At 45.6% G+C, this 21,782-nt stretch overlaps 1 protein-coding gene across 3 annotated transcripts; it reads left to right on the top strand.

The window, feature by feature from the left end:
* Nucleotides 1-3,758: 3,758 nt before the first annotated feature.
* Nucleotides 3,759-21,584, top strand: C6H4orf54 (chromosome 6 C4orf54 homolog). 3 transcript variants are annotated; one of them, XR_003589666.3, is made up of 3 exons: nucleotides 3,759-9,207; nucleotides 12,657-12,697; nucleotides 16,923-21,584. XR_003589666.3 is itself a non-coding variant. In XM_060416854.1 (2 exons), exon 1 carries the CDS (start codon nucleotides 3,789-3,791, stop codon nucleotides 9,168-9,170), a length of 5,382 nt encoding a protein of 1,793 aa, XP_060272837.1. In that variant the 5' UTR covers nucleotides 3,759-3,788; the 3' UTR covers nucleotides 9,171-9,207; nucleotides 12,657-21,584. The 3 variants fall into 3 exon arrangements, 2 of the variants coding, with proteins under 2 accessions (XP_060272837.1, XP_027826659.1); XM_060416854.1 differs by having other exon boundaries at nucleotides 12,657-21,584; XM_027970858.3 differs by lacking the exon at nucleotides 12,657-12,697.
* Nucleotides 21,585-21,782: the final 198 nt, after the last annotated feature.

The following is a 21,782-nucleotide window of genomic DNA, read 5'->3' on the forward strand; positions in this document are numbered from 1 at the left end:
CCTTCCAATGAATATTCAGGGTTGATTCCATTTAGGATTGACTGATTTGATCTCCTTGCAGTCCAACAGACTCTCAAGAGTCTTCTCCAGCACCACAACTTAAACGCAATGGGAAGACTTACTCCAAATTTAAAGTAATCAGAAACTGACTCTCCCCTATTGCACCTCAGAGAATCCCGAAAATGCCCGTGTTTGAAAAACCCTTTGTCTAGTTTGAGTCAGAGTTTAAACCTGTCTCTTCATTTCTGGTCTTGTAGTCTACACTGGATAACTGTTTTGCTTTTGAATGAGGTATTTGTCTATCGTACTATGCCACTGTCAGAGGCCTGAAATATAATGATCCCCTTTCACTGGTTGGTGGATAGCCTGGACATCATTCTTCTTTAATCATGTTAAAGTTTTCTTCACTGTGATACATCACATAAGACTTTCAGGGAATGCTAAGAAACTTTCTCTTCAGAGATAAATATAACGACATGAGTCATTTCCTTTGTTGCTCTTTTAATTCCCATATAAAGTTATCTACTGAGTATACCTTGCCTAGTCTAGCAAGTATGCTTGCTTAGCATGGGTTAATGCTGGTGATATTAGTCACTGCTAATTGCTCAAGAGCTGAGATCAGGTAGGCAATCACTGAGTTCATCTGTAAAAAAAAAATGACTGTAGTCATGGTAGGAATAAATGGCTCTATGGCTAATGAATGATGAAAAATTATCTCATCAAAACTGAAATTATTTCACAGTAGCATATACTAATCTAGAGCTCTGGAAATGCCAGGAAGCAGAAGCTTGGTGCTTTAGTCTTACTTTACTCTATGATTGGTCCTTGTTTTTCCATTTATGAGTTTCTTAAAAAAAATTTTTTTTAATAGAGTCTTCCTACTCCAAATTTTCTGCTTTTTTGATTTTTAAGTAGAACTTGTGGTTTGAATTAAACTCTACTTGTTTGAAATTGACCTCACTTGAAAAAGGCCAATTTTTTTTTTCTACAAATTTTTTTCCTATGCTGGCATTGACTTAGAATAGAGAAAAGGAGCCACACAGGTATTTGGAGGTAAGTGCCTATTTTAAGTTAATCTTCTCTCTTTGTGGGGAGTTTGGGCTAGGGTTTACTCTCTGGAAGAAGCAAAACTCTGGAAGTAAGCTTCTAGAACTCAGGACATTGAATAATTATGCTTAACCTACATCCAGGGCATCTGACCTTTCAATTCTGTGCTTTGCCAACTGCAAGGCAAAACTGCTAAAATCTGTTGAGTTGTCATGACAGACAGGGCCATATGGAAAGTGCTGGAAACATTTCTTCTTGAAGTATAATTGCCTTGATGGGCAGAAACTCTGTTTTCTAATCAGCTGAGGAGTGTGTATGGCCCACAGTGTTTGAGGTAGTATTCGGGGTTTCTCATCCCAGGCTTCAAAGCAAAATTAAAATGGGGCTTTGGAAGTATTCTGCTTGCCTGGAGGAGACAAATATAATTATTTATAGGCTCATGTTCTTTAATCCCTGAATACATAATGTGAACGCAGGCTGATGATATAAACAAAACAAAACCAAGAAATGGTTACATGGCTTATTTTGTGGTCATTCAGATGAAGTAGCCTAGGACGTCCTGCTCCAGTCTAATTGGGCGTCTGTGTGTAGCAGAGAGTATTTGAGTATGGAAGTCAGCAAGGCAGTGTAGCAACATGGTGAAGGGGGGAGCTCTAGAACCAGACAGCCTGGGTTTGAATTCTGCTCTATAATTTCTTGGGCTTCCCTGGTGGCTCAGAGGGTAAAGCGTCTGCCTACAATGCTGGAGACCGGGGTTTGATCCCTGGGTCGGGAAAACCCCCTGGAGAAGGAAATGGCAACCCCACTCCAGTACTCTTAGCCTGAAAAATTCCATGGACGGAGAAGCCTGGGAGGCTACAGTCCATGGGGTTGCAAAGAGTCGGACACGACCGAGCAACTTCACTATAATTTCTTAACATCTCCGTGCTTCAGCTTTTCCGCCTGTAAATTCACTACAATTATTGTACCTAACTTACCAAGCTGTAATGAGAATTAAATAAGTAAATACAGACACATCTAAAAGTGCCTCAGATAATGCCTCACACACAGTAAACACTATGTAACTCTTAGTTATAACTATTGCAATTCACAATTTTTTTTATCATTAAGAATCTAGGATTTTGTGCCATTACACCTGGCTCTCCATAATCAAAAATTTGACCACAAATTTAGCAAGTCCCTGCTTTCTCTCTGACTTTTTTGTTCTTTCATTCTCTCCCTCTCTGCTTCTATTTCCTTTTCTCTTCTACTCTCTGCCTCTAGCATTCTGGCTCTCTATCCACATTGTGATTCTTGATATTTCCAGCCTTCCCTATGTCGTGTTTTCAATGGCAGTGATGTGGGCAGGAGAGACTTGTCCCGGGAGAATGGCAGGGCTGCACTTTCCACATCCCAAGGATGAGAAGGTGGATGCCTCAGTTGCTAGGGGCTCCCACTCCATACCTCCCCCCACGCCCAGCCAGAGGAAGGAACATTTTTCAGTGCGGGGGTGGCCTTCATGTTGGAAGGGGATGGTTGATGGTGTTATTTTTGTTTCCCACAAATGTGAATGTTTAAAATAGTGCTTTATTCAATCGGCATAAGTGACACATAGACTATGTATAGTGGTGGAACTGGGCCTGGCAGGTGATGGGAGCCAGATCTTACCAAACCAAGAGTTGTGGTTCTCCACTGATAGACCCAAGGGATCTGCTCTGAGGATGGCCAGCACAGAACCGCCATCTGGGGTTGCCTGGCAAATACACTGGCACAACTCCTGGATTGTTTGACATGAAAGGATCTCAGAGCCAGCGACCTAGGCTTCTGGCTTCGGTGCCATGGGGCATGCCAGTGGGCCACATTTCCTCTCTGGGCCTCCCTGCCAGCCGCACTGCACTCGTGAAGGGTAAGTGTATTCGCTGTTCTCCCGTGCCTTCTCAGTCAGTGCCCTGCAGGTCTGGAATCCAGCCAGTGTAACTGAATCGTGAGGCCGCGGCTCAGGCTATATATATAATTGGAGGTTTATTGTCTTGCCATGGTTTTGGAAGTTTAGGGAACTTTTTGAGATTGTAGGGATTTGAAGTAGTGTCATTTTGGAACCACGTGGTGCTTTTTAGTGACTCTAATTAAAAGTTTATTTCAAGTGTTAAGTTTCAAGTCTCTGAAAATGCCCTTTTACACTTTAGTCAACAGTAAGGACTGGAGGAGTTCTTCCTATTTTTAAACAAACAGATTATGTTTCATAAAGTGGAACTTTGGGGAAGGAGGGATAGAGTGTTTTATTCCTACAAAAGGTGGTATTACCAGAACTCAACTGATTTAAGATGAAAGAGAAAGAAAAGGCATAGATTTTCAGGCAAACATAAAGCTGCCATATGTCCAAAGGAGATTTTGAAGTCTTTCTGGGCTGTCCTTAATTGATTTGAAATGCACTGCTGAATTCAGATTTATTTAAGAACAAGGTGGGGGGGGGGAACACATTTAATCAGACTTGGGAATGAAAGACGGCAGTGAGTAAAGAATAATTTCGTACTTGCTAGACATCCCCGTAATAGATTACATAGGACATTTGGTTGATTTCAACTAGAACCCACACGTCTTCTCTACCTCCCACATTCTCTCTTTATCTCAGAGCCTCTTCTCTCTTCCCTCAAGTGTGGTTTCAGTATGACTGAGGAATGGACACTAAAAATATTTCTGGAATGACGTGACCCACTCTTACCCCATCCAGGAAAGGGACAAGGCTCCACAAGAAACAGCACATGCTTTCCTTTCATTTCTGGAAGTCCCGGAGTCGACCTACAGATGCTGCTTCTTCCGTGGTCGATGGCATTCAGACTCCTAGCTGCCGACAGCGTCAGGCCAACAACTGGACAGAACAGCTTGGCTGCTGGAAGCTGGCCACAGTCTCGGCCAGAGCAGCAGCCCCCTGGCCACAGACCACCTCTGCCACCCCACCCAGGAGCCTTCCTACCTCCCTCAGGTTGGCCTGGGCCCCGCCACAGGGGCTGAAGAACTGGGAGGTGGTGACGGCAGTGGCAAGGGTGCCTGCAGCCTTGAGGCCAGTCCAGGCACGTGGGACCCTGCTTCGGGCTACTCTGCAGCCCCTCCAGGGCCAGGGAGGGACCCAGGACAGTCCCGTCGCTCACCACTGCCTCTTCCTGTCGCTGACACCTAGGCGAGGGCTCAGAATGGAAGGCACCCCTCCTGAACTGAATCTGCAGGCCAGATCCAAGGAGGTGGGGGACGGGGTGAGCGGAGCTCAAGATAGCCAGGAGCTAAAGCAGCAGCTGCAGCCGCTTCCCAAGCCACCAGCCTCCTCCCTGCGAGAAGCAAAATATGTGGAGATGTGCGCTTCAGCTGGAGTCCCAAGGGACGGTCCCCGGACCATGAGACTCACTCGGGAGCAGTGCCAGGGGGATCAGAGGGGCTCGAATAGTCCCCAGGAGAAAGCCCAAGACGAAGTCAGCAGTCAAGAGCGCGAAGCTCCAGCCCCACTGAAGAATTCTGGCCCCTTGGAACTCTCCAGATCCCAGCTCTCCGGTACCGATGAGGGCAGCAACCCCTTCTCTTCCTCCTCTTCCTCCTCCCCGGTGGATGGAGCAGAAGGTGGCCTGTCCAAGATGGATGGCACCACCACGTCCACAGGGGCTCTGGCCACCTCCTCCTCATCCTTAGGCTTCGAGAGTGACAGTGGTGAGAATGTGCTGAGCTGCCAGCTCAAGGGAGAAGAAGGGGAAAAAGCAGGAGGACGAGGAGGGGGAGGAAGAGGGCGATGTGGGGAAGCGGATGCCACAGAGTGCAGGGACATTATCGCCAAGTCTCAGGGCAGCCGGGACCCCCCCAGAAATCAGGAGGCCCATTACATCACCACCCACGAGATCCAGCTGAGCGAGGTGGAGCAGGACATGGACTTCGACGTGGGCCTGGCCTCCCGCTGGGATTTCGAGGACAACAACGTGATCTACTCATTTGTGGACTACGCTTCCTTCGGTGGCAGCGACGAGACCCCAGAGGATGTCACCACCCTGACCGAAGAGGACGACGACAACAGCTGCTACCTTAGCACCACTCCCAGCACCAACGCCACCCGGACACCCAGCCCCACCAGCAGCGACCCCACCCGGCCCAGCGCGGGCAGCGGCGGCGGTGGCGGCGGCGACACCAGCAGCACGGAAGTGGGCAGCGGCCCCTCGGACGGTGACCCCACTCCCCCACCCACGGGGCCTGGCACGGCCACCCCGCGGGAGCCCTTGCCCGAGCCCCCGGAGGCGGCTTCAGGGGCAGCAGCAGCCACCGCCGCCAGCAGCTGTGGGAACGCAGCAAGCCAGATCCTCCTATCAATCAAACCGACTTCCCGGGCTATAAATGAGCCTAGCAACGTGTGTGCAAAGCAAAACATTATTTATGCTGCCAAGCATGAAGGCGACATGAGCCTCCGCGTCTCTACAGCTGCTGACCATAATTCCAGTTCGCTGAAGCAAGACCCGGCTGCAGCCGTGGCTCAGGACCATGCAAAGAAATTCATCGCCGTCCCTGCTCGCCTGCAGACCCGGTGCGGGGCCATCCGGGCGAAGGAGCTGGTGGACTACTCCAGTGGAGCCTCCAGTGCCGTGAGCGAGCTGGACGATGCGGACAAAGAGGTGCGTAATCTGACCTCCCGGGCCTTCCGGAGCCTCGCTTACCCCTACTTTGAGGCTCTGAACATCAGCTCCCGGGAGTCCTCCGTGCTCTCCGAAGTCGGCTTTGGGCGCTGGTCGACCTTCCTGGACTTAAAATGTGGAGGTGTTGGAGCCAGGGTGGAACAGAGCCTCCTGAGGAGCAGCGCGGCCTCAGTGGCTGCAGGGCTGAGGAAGGGCGGTGGGGCCAGGACCACGGCAGACCAGCTCTACATCCAATCCAAGAAGTCCCAGACCAAGGCCTTGGAGTTCGTGGTCAGCAAAGTCGAGGGCGAGATCAAACACGTGGAAACACCTCTGTGTTTCCAGAAGCAGGTCCAGTCAGGTCCGCGTGTGGTCACCCTTCTCGAGCCTCTGAATTTACGCAGTGAGAGCAAAGCCAGCTTGGCCGCGGGGCCCTGCAAGGCCACCAAAGGCCCCAGCAAGGGCCCCGGGTCGGTGTACACGGATGATGGCTCAGAGACCTCCGAGAGCGGCAAGCCGGCCTCCCGCGCTGATGGCCCCCAGAAGTCCAAGTTTGCTTCCAGCCTGCTCAAAAATGTCATCTCCAAGAAGATGCAGAGGGAACACGAGTTCAAAATGGAGAGGGGAGAACTCAGTGACACATCCCACCATCACCTCTCCAGCACCTCCAAGGAGACGGAGGGCCCTCCGCCTGGGGCTGAGAAGCAGCGCGAGAGGGGCCTGCAAAGGCAGAGTTCTCGCCACTCAGAGGCCGGCTCCGAGTACACGGTGGTCAGCATGTCTGATGCTGGTGGGGAGGGGGCCGTAGCTGGGTCTAAATCCCCCATCTTCAAAGCCAGCGCCCCTCGGGAGAGCCACGCAGGCTCCGGCCGTCATTTTGCCAATGGACTCCCAGAAGTGTGTGAAATTAAAAAGAGTGCCTCAGAGACTGTCAAGGGCATCTTTCTCCGCAGTCAGAACAGTGCATTCCGGTCCTGGAAGGAGAAAGAGGCTGAGAAGCGAGAAGAAAGAGCCCCCGTTGGGAAGCTGAAACTCCCCAAGGGGGGTGACTGGAGGGCCGACCTGGGGGAGATCTCTGCCAGTAAGTCCACCATCATGTCTCGCCTCTTTGTCCCCAACATCCAGCAGACACCCAGGGATAAGCAGCCGGGGAAGCAGGCCACCAAGTACCCTGCTGCTCAGGCCACCTCCACGGCAGTGATCCGACCCAAGGCTCCCGAAATCAAGATCCGCCTGGGGAGCGTGCAGCAGCCGAGCTCGGACTTCAACATTGCCAAGTTGCTCACGCCCAAACTGGCCAGCAGCAGTGCCTCCAACCTCTTCAAGACCGTTGAGGACAACAGCAGGGCCCAGCAGAAGCTCTTCCGGGGGGACAACCTGGAAAAAGTGCCCCAGTTCCAGGTGAGAGACGTCAGGGACAAGTCCAAGGCCCAAGGCCCCCTCCATCAGGTGAGAGATGTTCGGAAACTAATCAAGGGGTCAGGGGACAGCAGTGACAAGGGCAGCGTTACCCCAGAGCAGGGGCTGACTGGGCCCAAACCCAAGCAGCTGGCTCCTGCCACTGGGGGATCCGGATCCTTGTCCCCCATGGTGATCACGTGCCAGGCTGTGGTGAACCCCAGGGAGGACAGCACCGAGCGAGAGCCCAGGGAGAATGCGGGCAAGGGAGGCGGCCGGGTCCTGAACTCCTCCTCGCCAGAAGGGACAGTTTTGGTGCACAGGGCATCTGGCAGGCTGCCAGTGGCCACCATCGCCCCCAACAAGCCTGAGCAGGGCTCCTACCTGCCTGTGCTCAAGATCGTCTCCAAGGCTCAGAGGACCCCAGAGAAGGTCAAGGAGGAGGAGGTCAAAGAGGAAGGGAAAGGCCCCAAGACATCCCGGAATGCCCTGGAGAAGCTGACGGCGGCTGTGAGGTCCATGGAAGAGCTGTACAGCTTCAACAGGAATGAGTGGAAGCGGAAAAGTGACCCCTTGCCTCTGTTGACCGACAGCCACGTCCTGTCGCTCATCGCCAGCGAGGAGAGGGAAGGGGCCGGGGCTGCTGACCCCGACAAGTTGGCCAGACGGCTGGGTGAGGCGGAGGAGCCACGGGGCATCGGGAACAAAGGTGGGGTGGTCCTCAGAGGGGGCCCAGAGCGTCTACAGCGGAGAAACTCCAACCCCAGCACCGAGAGCGTGTCTGCCCGCGCGGCTGCCTTTGAGAACTTGGCCAGGGAGCGGCCCCGGTCCCTCTATATTCCGCCAGTGCACAAGGATGTGGACAGAACCCAGCCCCTGCCCCCACTCCCCAGCCAACGGAACGTCTTCACTGTGAGTGCCAGCAGCACCCAGAAAACTGGGGGAGTCGCTGGCAAGTTCCCGCAAGGCCCTTCTCCGGAGAGTCCCTCAGCGGCCGCCAAGGGCATCAAATCGCAGGGACTGCGGTCCCTCAAGATCTCTCCGGCCACCCGGGCACCTCTGGAAGAGGTGACCAACAGGAAAATCGGCAGCAATTTGGAAAAGAGCAATAGTGACTGTGAGAATTACCTGACCATCCCTCTTAAAGGAAGCTCTGCAGCTGGAGAGCTTCCAGGCAGGCCTGGGGCAGGGAGGGAGGGACCCCCAGCTTCTTCAGCCACGGCCACTCTCTGCAGCTTGCCCCCCCTGAGTGCCCGCAGTCAGGTCCCCACTAGTCCCAAGGGCTCTCAGGTCAGTGGAACCAGCCGGCCAGCTTGGCGCACCAAACCTGACCACCCCCGGGAGACAGTAGCTGCCCCTGCGGGGCCCCAGAGCCCTGAGCATCCCCCCACCGCCATCTACCACCAGCAGCCACTGCCCTTCACCCTACAGAGTGCCCAGCCCCAGGTGCTCTGCTTCTCCCCTCCAGGCATGCCAGCCCCGGCACCTGCCGGCCCAGCTCCTGTCCCCACAGACCCCTTCCAGCAGCCCCCACCTCAGCAGACCCAGCGCAAGATGCTCCTGGATGTGACCACCGGCCAGTACTATCTGGTGGACACACCAGTACAGCCCATGACCCGGAGACTGTTTGACCCTGAGACGGGGCAGTATGTGGACGTGCCAGTGACCTCCCAGCAGCAGGCAGTGGCTCCCATGTCCCTCCCTGTGCCTCCTCTGGCCCTGAGTCCTGGGGCCTATGGACCCACTTACATGATCTACCCCGGGTTTCTGCCCACGGTGCTGCCCGCCAACGCCCTGCAGCCCACACCAATTGCTCGCACTCCAGGGGGCGGTGAGCTCTCCCCACTGGCAGCAGAGCCCCCCAGCAAAGAGGCAGCTGCAGCATTCACTGAGGCCCCCTACTTCATGGCCTCTGGTCAGTCTCCCGCCTCCTCTTCCTCCTCTGCCCCGGCAGCCACCTCCCAGCTCGTGGGGGCCAAGGGCTTTGCCCAGCTGCATGGCAAGCCTGTCATCAGCATCACCTCACAGCCCCTGGGGCCGCGGATCATCGCACCCCCCTCCTTTGACGGCACCACCATGAGCTTCGTGGTGGAACACAGATGATGAGTGGTCACCAGAAAGCCGAAGGGAGCAGCTGCTGGTGAGTGACCATCACTTTGATAATCAGGTTTGAGCGATTAAGAGGAGTCCTAATGCTTTGTGTTTGAAGTGGCAGGTTTATAGCAGAGGAGGTATTTTCGTAAGAATAGAACCCCATTCAAATTATTAGGGAGCTAATTTTCCTGCGAAGTGTCCTTCTCTCCCCACTCCTCAGCCCCATGTCTGGCCTTTTCCCTTTGACCTTTTCAAATTGCCTGAGTGTTTTTCCCACAGTGAGTAGGAGGGATCTATCAGGATTAGCCTTGGGTGAAGATTGGCAGGGGGAAGAAGTGAAAACCTGGTCTGGATTTTGTGGAGTGAGCCTTATTCCTTGCAGCCCAAGTGACAGAGGCACAGGACATCTTTGGAAACACCATTACTCTGGTTGCTCCTCAGAATAAGGAGAGTCGAAGGCTGACATTTTCTTGTTAAGAGGTTTTCTAAAATCTGCAGAATGGCTTCTGTCTGTCCCCCACATCTTTCTCTTGAAGTTTCTTATACAAAGAGCCTATTTTTAAGGTCTCGTTTTTGCTTTCAGACAATCAGAATACTTTGTTTAGGCAAGTCCAAAGTCTTTACAAAGACTTTAAGGTATTTTACACAAACACACACACACACACACACACACACACGCACACACGCACAAACACGGCTTGACCCCTGTGGGATGGAAGATTCCCAAGCTGCAGTGGCTCCTGGGATGTAGCTGCTGTGTTTGATCCAGTTTGTTCAGAGTGAATCCACTGTGCTCTGCTGGGAATGCCTACAAGGCACCCTTTCCTATCTACATTCTCTCCCATCAGAAAAGAATCAACTCCCCCTTGTTCCCCTCTCTAAAAGAAGGACATGTGGATTCTGATAGTCCAGGAACTTGATAGGAAGGGAAGCCAGATTTTTCTGAACCAGGACACTTTAGGTCAAGCACATAAGGCAGGGGCAACCTTCAGACAGGCTTCCCTGGTGGCCCAGTGGTGAAAGGGAGATGCAGGTTCAATCCCTGGTTTGGAAAGATCCCCTGGAGAAGGAAATGGCAACCCACTGCAGTATTCTTGCCTGGAGAATTCCATGGACAGAGGAGCCTGGCGGGCTACAGTCCATGGGGTCGTAAGAGATGGACATGACTGAGAAGCTAAACACACACACACATCCTTCAGATACAGCAGGAAGCTGCCGGCACTGGGCGGACAGATTTGCCCTCTCCTTCTCCTGTGTCTTCACATGAGGAAGGGTTGACAGCATAAATGCTTCTAAGGGGTTTCATACCTTGCTAAGAGCATACTGAACTAAGAAAGGAGAGGAAGAGGGGAGGAACCCTTTCTATGCTTACATGGGAAAAATAAGCCATTCCTGTCTTCTCTGTATTGAAAAGAAAGAGAGGAACATTGTTTCTTTCTGAAATGAAAAAGCGTTAAATTAGGATGTAGGATCAGAGTGCCAGCATCTTTTCACCAATTGTTGTTTTCTGGGGCATGCAAACTCTCTAGGACTCATGACAACTGTGTGTCAATGATTTCTACTGCTCAACATTTGTGTGAATGTCAGATCATGTAACAGTTGTTGCAAAATATAAAAGTTTTCCAAATTAAGGGATTTTACTATGTATTATATTTACTAGGCTGAAAAATAAACAATAGACCACTGTTCAATAATCCTTGGATCTTCCTCTAAAAATTAAGGTAAAAGCACAACCCTCATTTCACTTCTAATCTAGAAATAGATGATTCGAATTCTTCCTTTCCAAGAATTTGCAACAGGCCATATGTAATGAACACAAATAAAGGAGGGAAAGATTAAATATAAATAATGCCACTGTTGTTCAATGTAGAAAATAAAGAAATATGCATGTGGAAGAGGCCCCAATTTAGAGACAGCTTTGCAGAAGAAAAGAAGTAGCCTCTAGACCAAAGTGTTTTCATCTTCTGGACAGGTGGGATGTTTACCTAAGGCTGTTTGGGAGCAGCTAATCCTGGGAGGCCTTTGTGTGAGTTGTGGAGGCGCAGGGCAAGGGGAAAGGAGGACAGGGCCCCGAGGAGGGAGGAAGTGGCACAGGCTAGCTCCGTGTCCTGTAGCAGCTGCCTCTGGCCCTTCTCCCGTCTGCTGAGTCTGGAGAGATTAGGCCGGCGTGGTTTCCATCAGACACAAATACAAACCCAGGTTTTTTGCACTAGAGATTTGAACAGTGATTTCTTTGAAAGCTTTTTATTTCTTTAACATTTATTTTACTCCACAACCCTAAAGATAGACAGAAAGGCAAAAGCTGGCTTCAAGATTTAAGGGTAGTCAGGGAAATAACTGGGGCTTCCCTGGTGGCTCAGAAGGTAAAGAATCTACCTGCAATGCAGCGACCTGGGTCGAGAAGATCCCCTAGAGAAGGGAATGGCAACTGACTCCAGGATTCTTGCCTGGAGAACTCCATCGACAGAGGAGCCTGGTGGACTACAGTCCATGGGGTTTCACAGAGTCAGACACAACTGAGCAATTAATACACATACTCACACAAATACATGCACACACAGAGGAGTTAATTATTAGCTTTCAGTGTATAGGTGAAAATCTAATTACCCAGATTCAGATGATAACTAAAATCCTTCAAGACTCAGCATCCTGAAAGTTCTATGCCACTTGCCAAAGAAAAAAAGTCAGGTTTAAAAAAAAGGAGATGTATAGTTTTTTTCCTTGTGTGGAAAAATTTAAACATGGTTCAGATACAGCAAGAATTACATGGTACACCCCCCTTCATCTGTTGGTGTTCGTATGGACAGTCAGTGTGAGAAGGCCTGGAAGCTAGTTTCAGTTTAAGATTTCCTTTGAAAACTAGACTTATTCCAGAGTATTTTCTTGAGGTAGAGTAGGATTTTATGTGCCCCTCTCAACTAAGAAGTCACATAAACGACTTGATCCAAACACAGCATTTCATAGAGAAGAAAACTGGGGCTTTAGAAAGAAGTGGTTTTGCTGAGGTCCCCAGAGAGGGAGAGAACCAGGACCCGAGGGGCTGGCTCCTGGCTCCTGGACCACACAGTATGCTGTTTGTTTGTTGGTAGGAGTCATGCAACAAAAAAAGGATGGCAGAGGAGCCTAATGAGCCCAGGACTGGCAGCCAGGACACCTCGGACCTGCTCTGATTCTCTTGACTTTTGTAAAATTAATGTTTAATAAAATGCACTAACTCCTTCATTCATTCCACAAGCATGAATTACATGTTTACACTCCATCAGCCACGGTGAACTCTGTGGTGAGGCTATGAACCTACATGTGACCATCCTATTAATACAAGCCAGGAGCCTGCACTCCAGCTGGAAGACATAAGCTGAACACACAGAACCGCAAAACCAGTGTTCAAATCCTGTCTTAACCTTTAAGATTCCTTCCAGCTCAAATAATAAGTATTTCATCATCTATTTTTAGCTGCACGTTGTAACCAGGAGCCTTACTTTCTCCCCCATATAGATTTGAGTATACCCAGCTGCTGCTCCTCTTGGATTATTCTGGTATGAATTTTCCTCTCATTTCGCTTTCATAGGTGTGTCTTTACTATTTCTCTTCTTCCTGTGAACAAAATTGCAGTGTTCCTCAATCTTTGCCTGGTCACAACCCATCTCAGAAGCTAAGTAGTAATATTATGTATTTTATTTGTATTTAGCAATGACATCACACAGTGTGATAAATGGACCAAATTGTTCCCAGCTGGTGGCCAGAGGGTTACAACAGAAACCCACTGGAACACACCAGTGTGCTGGGCATACCAGTTCAAAACGTCCTAGCTCTCTCCTTTTTTGTTAGGCCTCTTCTGTTTTAGGCCTTTGTTGTTTGTTATGTTTCATTTTGGAAGTCCCTTCTCCACAGTATCTTTGATGCCTTTTCTGATGAGATTATTTTTATTTTAGATTTCTGTCATTTGAGGCATGTAGCTATATTTTTCCTTCCCTAACATGTTCAGTCACCTGCTTGCTCCTGCCCACCCACTTACATGCTGTATTTTTGCTTTAAAATTGTATCTGAGACTTGATACTAAATACCATTTACATAAAGATAAACAGGTAATAATAACAACAGAAAACTTTCATTGGCACCATGCCTGACACCCAGTGGGGACTGCAATTATTTTGTTTCCTTTGAACGTCTTTTCTTTTTTTAATACTTGACCCATTTGCTTCTTCATTTCTGAGTGTGCTATATACTGTTCCTGTGTCATTGTTCTTTCTTTTTCTCCTCACTTCTTCAGAGTTATTTCTACCTCCTGAGTAGAGCCCCAGACATCAGCAACTGACGAGGAAGGAGAAAGGGAGCAGATTCAGGGGAAACCATTTTCATAGGGTTCTCTAAAGGGGCCCCATGGGGTCCTTAGGTCATCAAACCCTGTCCCCTTGTGTAAAGATGTCAGGAGAAAATTCAGGCTAACCCCTCTGAAGTCATAGTGTCCATCTAGGGCAGAACTGGGACTCAGAACTGAAGTATCCCAGACCAGAGTCTGTTTCCATTTGCTTCTTTCTTAATGCTGCCCAGTCCCCGTCTCTTTTTCTCCCACTCTTCCTTCTGCTCCTCCATCCTGGGGTCAGGCCCACACCTTACTTTCCCTCTTTTCTTCCCCTTCCATTTGTTTGAGAATTTTCTTTCTGGTTTTTTTTTTTTTTATCATTTCTTTGTGGCAGCTCCCTCACCTGTGTTCTTGGCAGCCTTGCGCACGAGGTCAGAGGGCGGGCTGCAGGCAACACGCTCGACGTTTCATTTTCAGCTCATCCCGTGATCACATTACTGAATCAACTCATTTATATCTGTTTTTTCCTACCTTGATTGTGGCTTCCTCTCCTGATGATTTATATATAGCTGCTGTTGTATTATCTTCCTTTTGTCTTTTTTTTTTGTATTTCTTTTCTCCCTTTCTCTTTCCTGGGATTGTAACTTTCCTCATTCTTATTATTTGGTGCTTTTCTCTACAGGTTTTTTTTTTTTTTTTGTCATTATATTTTCCTCAAACCTCTATAGAATTAATAAGAAAGGAAAATTAAGAGCTAATGTGTATTCATTTATTATATACCAAGATTTAACATCATGCTGCTTGTCTTTAAGCCAGTGGGTACTTTCTTATCCCCATTTGACAAATGAAAAAATAATTTGTCCCAGATCAAGAGACCAGCTGAAATCCAGGCCCTTTGAGCTCAGTGGCCATGTGTTGCCCACTTTCTCCCTCTTTGCCCTGCACATCTCAGTTCCTTGTGAATTGTCCCTCTTTCTTAACTGGGAAAAGGGGAGAGAATAAAGTAAGAAACTGATCCTGAATCTGGCAATGTCTAGCATATATTAAGCCTCCATGTGTGTTTCTCTTTTGATTAAAAAATTAGCTCTCATTAGTCATTAGAACACTGTACGTCCCAAAGAGAAATAGTTTCAGCACTTCTAGGGGCTGTGGCTGTCAGTGTTTGTGTGGGTGGGATGGGATGGGGTAATCTGTGTTGGCGGGGAGGACAGGTAACTCAGGGGGGGGTGGGGGGCAGGTGTGGGATGTCACTTGAAAGCAGGGTCTGCTAAATGCCAATGGGGACATGCATTTCAGTCCAAAGGAAGCTGTGTGGTTTTGACTAAAACCCAGGTATGTGTGCCTTGAAGTCAGGCACCCGGACTCAAAGTCTTCCCCCAGACAAATGATTCACCCTCTCTGGACCTCAATTTCCTCAAGGGTAAAGTGGGGATACCTTGCAGGAGCATTGTGAAGATTGAATCATAAAATCACTGCAAAGGACATGGCACACAGTCCATGCCCTATCATAAGAGTTCAATCTTCCTTGGAGACTAGACGCCCCTCATCTCTCTGGGGCTTCCACCAAGACAGAAAGTCAGCCCTTTTTCCTGCATACTCTCAGGGCAGCACCAGGGGCCAGTATGCAGGATTTCTTAGTATTTCTTCAAACCAGAGGTCATGCTCACAGCTCTGCATGCTGCCTGGCCCCCTGGGGCAGGAGTTGGCTGTGGTCAGGGTTCTCTAGTATCCCCACGCTTTTCAGCATGTTATACAGCTCCTGGCATAGGGTGCCAGCTGCATGTGGTGGTTTTCCCCTTTCTCTGGGTGCAAGCTCGTGTAGAGCAAGGGAGAGTCTGACCCAACATCCTGGCTGAACTCTGTCATGGGTTCCGTCCTAAAATCATGGAAAGTCATCCAGGCCAGACTCCCTGGTGACAGTACAGTCACTCCCTCCCTTCCCTGACTTCATCATGACTCTGCCAGGTTCAACTGGGCAATCATTATTTCAGCCTTAATAGGAATTGGAGCAACTGTGTTACTTTCAAGATTTTAAACATAGTTCCTCTAAAGTTAATATACAGGGTTCCTCCATCCATTGGATTTTCCAGGCAAGAATACTAGAGTGGGGTGCCATTTCCTTCTCCAATTTGCAGAAGCAATATCCCACAAATGAGTGAAAAGATGTTATCTAGACAAGTCCCTGAAAATGATCCCAGCAATTGGTAGAAACAGATTTCTCCTCCATTCCTCAGCTTGCTCTCCCCATCCTGGGGTGTTCCCGCTCTCTCTCTCTCTCACACTATTTCTCTCTGTCTCTCTCCCCTCTCTGCTCAAGGAGTCCTTGCAAACTTTGCTTCACAACAGGACTCAGCCTGAGTTGTCCTTAGATCCATGTTGACATTTTTCTTCTTGGTCTCCTATTTTCTCCTCCCCTTGTAATTATGCTTTCTTTTCCTGTTCTGTGTGTCCTAAGGTAGAAAACCTTTAGCAAATGAGAATTTCCAGACCCACAACAGTCCCTTTTCTCTTGAAAGTCATTTCTCGATATCAAGTACAGAAGGGTAAAATCAACAAACTTGAAATGTATACATATGAGCTCTAAACCTATAATTAATCTTATAGACTTCTTTTTCGTTAAGCATATATATTTAACACAGGTCAGTTTCTAGATGGCAGGATTAAAATATCCTTTGCCACTCTACTCTGATTGCATATAATTGATTAGATAGCCGTTATTTGATACTTGAAGGTTGTTTTTCACACGATAGAGTCGTCTAATCCCTAAAAAAATATTACCTGTAGGCCACTCTATTTTTGTCTTCATAGTATTATGTTCAAAGTTCAACTCCCAAAGGTTAATTTTAAAAAGTTCTTTAGGCAAAGTTCTATTAGATATGCACTATATAGAGAGATTGACAGAAAGAAAGGGCTAATTTTCAGTAAGATTTTGAACACATCAGTGCTTGTTTTAGAATGGATTGAAATAAGTTATAGACTCTAACCAGTATATCTCATTTCAAACAAAATGCACAGTATGAAATTCCACACAATTTAGGTGGTGACCGTTCACTTTAGAGTATAGAGTTTATTCATTTAACTAAATTAATATCTCATGTTAATTTCAAATGTTTCAGTTTAAATATCATTTTTGCATGTTTTAAGAACATATCTGTTATACTATTTTCTGTTATGGATAATTTCAGTAAAACTAAACATTTAACTCTTTGAATGGATTGACTGTATTTAATTCAAGTTTCAAAAAGATGTTCCATTTGGGGCAATTTCGTGAAGTCAGTAGGATGTCTAGTAGGTTCAGAAACACATTCTCCAATTTTAAAATGTGAACTTCAGCATTATTCACACAGAAATTAGCCAAATAGTTAAATAAAATGTATCTTGGCAGTTTTCTTGCTTCCTCAAGACTGAGATTTACTTTTAGAACTAACAGTCTTTTCTTTGACTATGTTTGTTTATAGGAGCAAGACAGAAAGATGGACAAACCTTCTTAAATCTGAAGGCTTCATTGTAACAACACTAAGAACCACCGGAAAAACTTCCCCTAGATACGTTATTCTTAGTTTTTGCTTCTTATAAACAAGTGTGTAAGTTTCCATATTTTTCTGAATAACCCTGTTAAGACACTTTGTGTTATTGCTGATTGAATGGTTGCGTTTTTTTCCTATGTAAAACTATTTCCTTTTGTACTTTAATATAAGCTTTCCCTTCATCTTTCCTTCCTGCATTTGTGACTAGGCAAACCATCTCTTACATGTTCTTGTAGTTCCGTCAAAACATACAACAGAATAAGATTGGTTTTGTTGTAAACCAACAACAAATCAGTCATTTGGGTCACAAATCTCCCTACAGATTCTTACAATATATCAGCACTGGCGGGCAGAGTTGTAGCATTTGTCTGGGTTTAAATATGATGGGCCTGTATTTTGAATCATAGACCAGCCAAGCCTAGTCATTCTCTTGGTTATGTTTTACATGTCCTTTTATTGGATTTAGCATGATTTCAAATGTGATTGTGAAAAACAGTGGTTTTAACTTTTGTGCCTTGTTTTAACTTTCCCATCGGTACAATGCCATGACACCATTTGTTGCCTTAAAATAGAATGGTTTGAAAGACTGGAGAGCCAGTGGTTGCATTTAAGATTAAGGTCTTAGTTTCAGAAAGGTATAAAATATCTATTTCCCTCTAGAATCCAAGCTTTGCTATGAGCGTGGAGGATTATATTCTTCTTTAATGATTCCCTCCATAGTTGCATACTCCTCTCTCTCACAGATTGTTTGGAGTCTGAAGTGTGACCTGTTTGGAGTAGTGGAGCAGAAAGTGAACTCTGATTTGGTGGCTCCGATTCTCTCCAGCCGTCACCATACCAATAGCAGTGATCTAGGTTTATATCACTTGCTCCCTATGGCTTTAAGAGATGTCGAGAATCCAAATCATAGAATCTTTCATTGACATTCAATACTGCCTCAGTTGTAGCCCACTTCTGAAGGTTATTTTAGTGAGTGTTCATGGTAAGTTTTGAAGAGCTGATTGAACAGTTAAATATTTAGCTCATCATAATTTATAAGTGAGTTAATATATATTCAACAAATGTTACATTGAAATATTTCTTACTTTTAAAAAGAATAACTTGAAGGTTCTCCTGGGCTTTTCAAAAAGGAATCTCCTCTTATTTACTTATTTTTTAAAAGATAAAGCATTCTGGTAAATTTTAAAGCCTTATTTTTATTTTAATGATCATCAATATTGATTTTTGCTTAAAATTACATCTTGAAACCACAGAACTTTATACTGCTCATGACTGAAGATATGTTTTATGCTTCCATCTCAGTTGTACTCTTTTAAAAAAAACTTCAATTTCATATTCAGGGCTTTCCTTAAAGGGATCTTATTCTGAAAAGAAGTTCTTTTGGGTAAAAGGAAGGGTTTGAGACAGGAATAGTCAGCTCTGGTCACAATTCAATCAATCATTGTGCTGATGAGCTATGAAATGAGGAGACTGCCTCTATGAGATACTGAGCATGAAATATGAAATAGTCTCTGTATTTGGAAAAGATGTCCTTGTGCCATAATTGGGGGAAGTGTTATTCCTTTGTTATAGAAGTCATCTTACTCAACTCCATCAACAGATTCACCCCAGAACTTAATTTTTCATTACTAGGAAGTGTCTCTCACAGCATCAGCCCTTCCTTATATTCAGTAGAGATGCTCTGGGTCTTGGTCACGTAATACTGAAACAAGAATGTAGAATCTGTTAAAGATCTCAAACATAGTACTCAAATAACTTACAATGCTTTCAGAACACCGAAATCTCAAGTATTGAACACATCCTGTGAAACTCAGATACAATTTCATAGATAGAACCAGAATTGACAAGACTATTTCAAAACTACATGTGACTTTTAGGAAAACCCAGTGCTCGTGTTAAGTAGTCAGCTACTTCCAGGTCTCCAAAAAGAGAGATGTCTCCTTTCCCAGAGAATGTGATGGAGTCTTACCTACCAAGGGTCTGGGGATCCCATAAGCTACTTATCATCACTATTTATCATTATTTTCCCCTAACAGATCTGAGCCTCAAATTTTCACAATGAGGTAAACTAGGAAAAAAAGAACTTTTCATTTGTTGGCCCTATCAGAGAGGCCACATCCTCTGAGAAGCTGCTTTGGTTGTAGTAAATGTCCAAGTGGTTAAAATAAGGGATTTTAAAGTAGTGTTCTATGAATACCATATATCATCTGTGATAATTTCATGGTTCTCTATTTCATCAAGCCATAAGAAGCAAAGCTGCTAGGCCATTTACCACCTCAAATGATAGAGGGGAACATGTTTAAAAACATGAGGTAAATCTAAATCCTCACTTTTCATTGTTTTATTTCTTGAGGTTGTGTTGATATTTGAATGAAGTAGTTGAGTCCTTCCTTATTCAACCAAAGCTAAGTAGAAAAAGCCAGGAGTATATGAAACCTTCTGGCCCATAAAACCATCACCCTAACAGTGTCTTTTCAGCTACCAAGCTACCTTTTTATGGTTTAAATATACAAAACCATTAATAAAGCATGTAATATTTCCTAGAGGGTTCCTGGAGCTTGAATCTAATTAGAATTGCAGAGTCTGCCTTTGGCCATCTCTTCTTGGGGTTACATGTGAAAATGTAGTTTTCTAGATGAACCACAGGGTATTTTGTGTAGAAATTTTGACCCATTTTCCCTTTTTCCCTGTTGGTCAAATGGTCAGGTTTAAATATGCTCCTTTTGAATTGTTGTTGGAAAACTGAACAAATTTGTAACCAGTACAACAGTTTAATTTACCAGAATGTATTTTCTTGAAAAACACTCTCTGAAATTGCCCTCAGGATGAAATGAAGCCCAAATATGCAGTTAGTGACCTAACATATTGGCTCTCTGTATGTCTGCATCTGTTATGTCTGTATGTGTATGGCTCTCTGGATATGATTGAACAAATAAGCTAATACAAATTACATTTTGACATCTTTATGATGAATCTTAAATGTTAACATGAACTTCAAAACCATCCTATGTCACTCAGAAATACATAGCTATGTGAATCTTTTTAATTTCAGATTTGATTTCATCATTCTTGCCTCTTAAAGAGATTCAATGCATTTAATTTATTTTCATATTTCATAGAAATGGAAGTCTGTGTTTGTTACCAATTGAATGCTCATGCTACCTGAAATAATACTTTGGACTGCAGGACAGTGTTGATTCTTAAGTAGACTGACTATAATCTCATGATAAGTATATATTATATGTGCATGAGAAGACACATTCAGTAATAGTCTCTGTGTTTTAAAACCATCACGGTACACATTTTCCTATGTGGTGCTTGAGGAGTTTCATTCTACAGTTTACAAGGTGTAGGTTTGCACCCCAAATTCTCAGGGTATGCTATTTTACCCAAATACTTGAAAGAAAAAGGTGCCCTGTATTTTATCAGTACTGTTGAGGGGAAAAATTATGTGTAGGTTTGTTTTAGAAAACTACTTATAAAAATCAAATTCACAGAATATGTTAGGCTTTTACATAATTCCTAAAGAGGTATATGTAGAGATATGATATATATTTTCAAGAGATTGTTTCTATATTCTTAATTAATTTCTGGGTCCTAAGTAGACCTCACAGGTGCATAAAATCATTAATAAAGCATGTAGCATTTGCTAAGTTGTACCTTGAGTTTGAATCTAATAAGAATTGCAGACTCCGGTCCTCTGGGGGGAAAATAAAAACACAGGTCCATCTGTGGCACGTGTGATTACAAGGCCCAGGGGAGGATTCTGAAAACTGGAGTATTGATATACCCCATGTCTCAGAAGAGAACTGAACGTTCACAGCATTTGTAAGCTGTTACCATTCTTGTTTCATGTTGCAACTTAGAGCATATTATTAGTTGTATTTGTATTTGATTCATAATGGTGCAAAATAAAACACACACACATCAGATTTGATTTCTTTTTTTAAGTTTCATACTTGCTTTTTACAAGCTAATGTTAATGGCAAAAAGTCCTTTCCAGGGCTTCCTGAAATTACCTATCATCCTTGTATCCTTTTTCTAGCAGGTGGTCCTTTATTTTTCTCCCCCTTTGAAGATGTTGGTTTCTATATTTACACTGAACTCAGCTTATTGTAAAGACAGTGGTGGTTGAAAAGAATGTGAAGACTGAGGAAGTTAGGTCCCAAACAAAGGAGAGTAAATTGTGTGGTAAATGGAGAAAGACATTGGATAACGCTGAACTATACCTCTGACTACGAAAAAAGCCAGTGGGAAATGGAAAGAAGGTGACTGTTTAAACTGCTGTCATGATAGAAATCTTGGTGGAAGAGTTCCTACTTGAGATCTGATGTGATTCAATTATGGAATGCAGTGAGCATGCCCAGCGGGACTGTGAATCCAGCCCAACAGCTCTGAGAATTACTTTGTCAGTGTATTGCATACGGAGAAAACTACTTAGACAAGGACTCTGTGAGACTAGCCTACTTACCTTTAATTGACAGTATTTGTAAGTGATTGTGCAATCTTGTGTAATGGTCTTTTGATTCTTTTGAAAAAAAATGTTTTGTTGTTGTTTTTTCTTTTTTCCAGTAAAAGTAAATGCAAAGAAAATGTGCATTGTTTTGTCTTTCTTTTAACTCAAGAAACAAGCTTTGGACATTTTCCTTTTTTTCTGCCTTCTAACAAATCTTTCCTTTAACTTACAACACTCTATTGTAATGTTTCACATCCAGGTTTTATTACTTTTCTCTTGTGGTAACCACAAACTTAGTGGCTTAAGCCACTGAAAATAGTGGCTTCAGACGACAT

Source organism: Ovis aries, chromosome 6 (genome assembly GCF_016772045.2).
Source record: "Ovis aries strain OAR_USU_Benz2616 breed Rambouillet chromosome 6, ARS-UI_Ramb_v3.0, whole genome shotgun sequence".
Lineage (NCBI taxonomy): Eukaryota > Metazoa > Chordata > Mammalia > Artiodactyla > Bovidae > Ovis > Ovis aries.

Coding starts and splice junctions, on each gene's coding strand:
- C6H4orf54 (XM_060416854.1), top strand. CDS start 3,789: ATGCTTTCCTTTCATTTCTGGAAGTCCCGGAGTCGACCTACAGATGCT.